We start from the raw sequence: 4,825 nt of genomic DNA, 5'->3' as shown, positions 1-4,825 counted from the left end.
AAAGGGAGAAAAATCTATTCCCACAATGGAATAAATTATTTATATCTATTTAGAAAAAAATCATTGCACAAGTGGATGAAAACACAAAGCGATAACTGTAGTTTTACCCTTTATTTTGATGGGTGGCTTTGTTTTCAATGCCCATGGAGACAAAATTATAATGAATCCCGCATCCAAACCTTGAGGCGCAGCTCTGACAACAACAACAACTGTTTACATATAGTGCTTTAAATGTTCACTCCAGCTCTGTTGGAGCCTGTTGTACTGGTCTCAATGCACATAAAACAGGTGTCAGTGGGAAACATGCACCAATTTTTATCCCCTCAGTGACTTTATCTTATACATATAGTCATGGCACTGGGAATGTTGAAGTGGAAATACAGCACATGTTAATCAGAGGTGGAAAGATGATTGGGAATTACAGTATTTGTGCAGATTATTCAATTATTTTAAAAAGAGACACTAGGAATTTTTCATTGGTTAGTTCTGATTAAAAGACTTTGCGCCCTTTCTGAGGTCTTCAAATTAATCTGACATCACATGTTTCTTGTAAATAATTTCATCATCAGTAACCAAATGTCCAGAATGAAAGTTTGACTGTAAATGACAACTGTAATCCCTCTTGCTATACACAACTTTTTAAGAATGTTGGAATACAAGAATTAATTGAAGCCGCAAAACTACTCAAATTCTCAGAAAATCAGCAACAACACTAAATAATATTACAGTACCCAATTACATTCCACCTCTGATTTTTACAGTCCCACATATCACCATAAATCCACAGAAAAGTAGAAGATGAATATTGTTTTACATTCATAAATACATAGCATATACAGAAAATATCCAAAAAATGCAAAATTAAAAATATTCCTTTCATCAACGTCCTGTGAGGTTACAAATTCCTGTTGTGAACCAATTGCAAAACTTTCTTAAGGCAAAACGCCGCGACTGATTACATAATCTTGAAATCTGAGTTTTTACAAGGTTTCCTCATCAGCACCAAGCAACCTCTGAATTGCCCCAAGAATTAATAGAATAAAATTGCTGTTGATGAATTAAAATCAGTTAAACCCAACTATGGATGAGATTCAGAGGTGTAAAATGGTCTGAGAGAGTTGACAGATATCCAAACTGATGACTGATGGAGATGGAGGGTAAATTAATTTGGGCTGAAGTCTAGAAGTATCACAGCAAGTCGTGCCAGACAAAGAATGTTTTTCAATGGATAACTTACTCAACTTTGCTGTAATCTAGGAATCTGGGGAAACAGGCCCTGCTTTTCTCATGACATTCAATTTAAAATCAGTTTTGTTTAAAACTTAACTAATCTCATTTTTAAATAAGGTTGAGGTTGCAAAAGAGATTTTGAACTCTGGACGAAGGGTACAAGACACACAAATATGTTGGAAATCAAGGCGGGTTTCCCGCAACAATCAAGACAAAACAAGCATAAGGAGCTCCCCTCCAAAGAACAATCACCAAAACAGCGAACGCATACAGGATATTTACAACTTCAAATCCAACTTAAATACCAATAAACAATCCTTTTTCCAAATAAAAGCTACCTAATGTTCCTCCACTCATTTGTAGTGTTACCAGGTGAGTGACAATCCTTGATTCACATCTGTTGGTCCCAGGGAAATCTTGTTCTACTTGATCACAGTGAGCCTCTTTCATAAAGAGTGCAGGTAAACAGACATCCACAAGGTGAAGCACCAGCAAGCACTAAGAGAACAGATCCAATCCAACCATCCGAGTCAGTTCCCAAAGGTCAATGTGAGTTCACAGCTATATCCGCTTCTGCTGGTAGCTCTACATGCTCTTCTCCGGTCTTACGACCTCTTGGAGCAACAACACGATTAACACCGGTCCCATGGAGGCAACCATTAGTCCGCCCCTTCACTATGAGATCTTACAGTTCCCCTTGGAGGACGACGACGAGTTCTTTGGAGGACTCTGTGGAGGCCTAAAGGATTTTGAGCGTTTGAGACTGTTGGCTTTGCTTCCACCGCTGCTGCTGCCGCCTGAGGCTGCGCTGTTGGCCACTGAGTAAGAGCGTCCGTGCATCATGACTGCATTCATGCCGTTGGCCATGGAGAAAGACTTGAGGTGGGACTTGATGGCGACAGGGAGAGGCAGTTTGTCAATGAGGTGCACCGGTGTGCAGGAGACAATCGAACGGCAGCACAGATCTTGGAGGCTGAAGACTGGAGAGCAAGAAGAGGGAATATGGTTGTTAAGATTGTATGTCATGTAAAATAAACTCTGAAGTGTAACTACAGATGTCTCTACACTACTATTTGTTCACTCTTTGCACTTTTCTTATTCTTTTTCAGAAACAGCAATTACTTTTTAAGCCCCTTCTAAAGGTCTCCCAACAACAAAGTTAAGATATCTAGAAGAATAATGTATAGACTTTAAATAACTTTCATTAGACTGATGGACAGAGGGCCATTTGCCAAAGGAGATAATAACTAGATTTTGGCAATGATATGGTATTTTTGCTGCACTCATATGTTGATACATTTTCATGCCATTTTGTCAGAAGTTACTTTACAGAGGCTAATTTAACTAAATTTCCTCTTCAAGATGAAATTTTATTCTTATTTTTGGAAATGACAGTGTGAGTGAGAAATGGGTTCTCAAGGGCTTCTTCATAAAAATTTGCTTTGTGAAGTACCTTGAGATTGTAATAAAATAACTGATATACACATTTCATTACACTCAACAACAGCAGTGTGCCTGTCTAGAGATGTCCAGGTTACTCTGGATAATCCACAGACTTTGCAGTAAATGGATTTCACTGAAACTACTTTATATCAAAGAAATAATACCAATGAGAACTGTTGACAGGGAGAACAGTGGATTATCTAGAATAACTTTTACACTGCTTCTAGGAATTTACAATAATTTTGAGTTTTCCAAATGTAAATCTGATAGAGTACAAATGAAATTCCTTTCATACCGACTGCATTGGGGGTGCAAAAATATGTTCTGACCCTTTATCTACAATAGAAACAAACATACATTGCTAATCTGACAGATTTGATCGGACAAAATGATTAACAAACTCACCTCTGTTGGGCCTCCAGAATTTCTCCATCCCATGCCTCATCAGCACGATGCGCGAGAGCTCTGTGAAGGATTCGATGACATTGAAGTTGCAAAGGGGGCTGACCTCAAAGAAAGTCATGCTGTTTTTTTCTGCATAAGCCCTCGCTTGCTCTGTTGGAACCTGCCGCTTGAAAGCCAAGTGAAGCCTGTTGCCCACCAGGATCCTGGGAACACCTGGGGCATGCTGATGGAAATAAAATGATATTGTGACGACATTTAGATAATGTTTTTGAATTATAATGTATGTCTTAAACACAGACAGACAGAAAATGGTCTTTCTCAGGGCCGGAAAGATACAAGCACACAATATTGCCCCGTCTACATGCGTTTCCCATATTTCTAAGTCAACCAGAAATGGTGTTTACCTCATCAATTTCCCGGATCCAGCGGTCAATACCATCAAACGACCAGCCGTTAGTGATGTCATATACAAGCAGGATGCCCTTTGGGATGAAAGCCAAACAAGTTGACATATTTAGAGATTTAAACAATTGGGAGGGAGGGAAGGTGGGGGGGGGACACCAAAGTTGCTCTATAGTCCTCACCTGTGCCCCTCGGGAGTAAGACCTGAAGATGGTGCAGAATCTCCCCTGCCCTGATGTGTCCCTGTAGAAAACACACACATATTATTAGACCAGCATATTGTAGCTTTGATTATTGTGGCCTCTGTTGATATCGAACTGTGTAAAAATGCTTACCATAACTCTAATTTCACTCGTCTCCCATCCAGCAGGATTGTGGTCGTCTTGTAATCGATCCCTAAAATTTCACACGGTCCAGATTGAGACATTGTAAGTTATTGTGAACGTAACTTCAAACCAGCTTAAACAAAGACATAGACTGCTACTCACCGCTGCTGTAGGCATAGGGAGACTCCACTGATCCGTCTTGTAAACTGTCCAAGATTTCTCCCTTTCCAACATCGCTGTCTCCCACCAAAAGAAATTTCAGTAGATAATCGTAACTCTTGACAGGACTACTCTGGGCCCCCATTATCCCACGCATTGGATCCGGTTCACGAAGAGCTTTTTTGAGCTCACCAGACGTCCTCTGTTCGGGGCGAGGGACGAGCCAGACGGTCCCCAGCGGTGGTAATCGAAAGCTGGGCGACCGCCGTTTGACGTTAACGTAAGCTAGTCAGCTAACTGGTGCACTACGTCCGATTTACATGAACACCATCTTTTCCTTCTTAGCTTCTTCTAATACATCAAATAATTTCCTGACTCCACTGAAACAAACGTTCAAGTGTTTTAGCACCGGGCAGCTGAGCCCAGACGCTGTCGATGTAACGTTAACGTTCACATAAATAACCAAAACAACCCTAGCTGTTAGCTTGCTAGCTAGCCAGCTAAAACTAACGATTGTTACGCATTCTAGCACAAATAAAAGATATAAAGTAGAAATGAGGTTGTTCACTCATACATAAGTCGATACCCTACCAAACCAGTTGGAGTTTTTTCCACTTTGTTTATAAGAGAAAAATGCCAATGCGGGTTTTTCAGCTACGGAGCACAACGACTAAAGTGGACAGTGTTGGAACTTCCTGGTATTGACATCACGAGTTACGTAATTTCCGATATGATTTTAAAAAAAATAAAAGAATTCCATGAACGTCTGTGTATGTATGAAAATATGAACCAGAAAATACAAAGTATTGTTGGCTTGTTGATTTTAAATGGCAAATATAACCATGACCATAAATCCAGAT

The 4,825-nt window shown here is 40.0% G+C and overlaps 1 protein-coding gene across 1 annotated transcript; it reads right to left on the bottom strand.

Moving 5' to 3' along the window:
* Positions 1 to 96: 96 nt before the first annotated feature.
* Positions 97 to 4,682, bottom strand: LOC122979039 (ras-related protein Rab-40C-like). Its single transcript, XM_044346208.1, has 6 exons — positions 3,969 to 4,682; positions 3,816 to 3,876; positions 3,663 to 3,723; positions 3,483 to 3,560; positions 3,079 to 3,301; positions 97 to 2,210 (listed from the first exon to the last, which is right to left on the bottom strand). Exons 1-6 carry the CDS (start codon positions 4,120 to 4,122, stop codon positions 1,906 to 1,908), a joined length of 882 nt encoding a protein of 293 aa, XP_044202143.1. The 5' UTR covers positions 4,123 to 4,682; the 3' UTR covers positions 97 to 1,905.
* Positions 4,683 to 4,825: the final 143 nt, after the last annotated feature.

The sequence above is a fragment of the Thunnus albacares genome, chromosome 3, assembly GCF_914725855.1.
Source record: "Thunnus albacares chromosome 3, fThuAlb1.1, whole genome shotgun sequence".
Lineage (NCBI taxonomy): Eukaryota > Metazoa > Chordata > Actinopteri > Scombriformes > Scombridae > Thunnus > Thunnus albacares.
The sequence above is the reverse complement of the archived record's forward strand: the minus strand, read 5'-3'. Positions and strand labels throughout refer to the sequence as shown.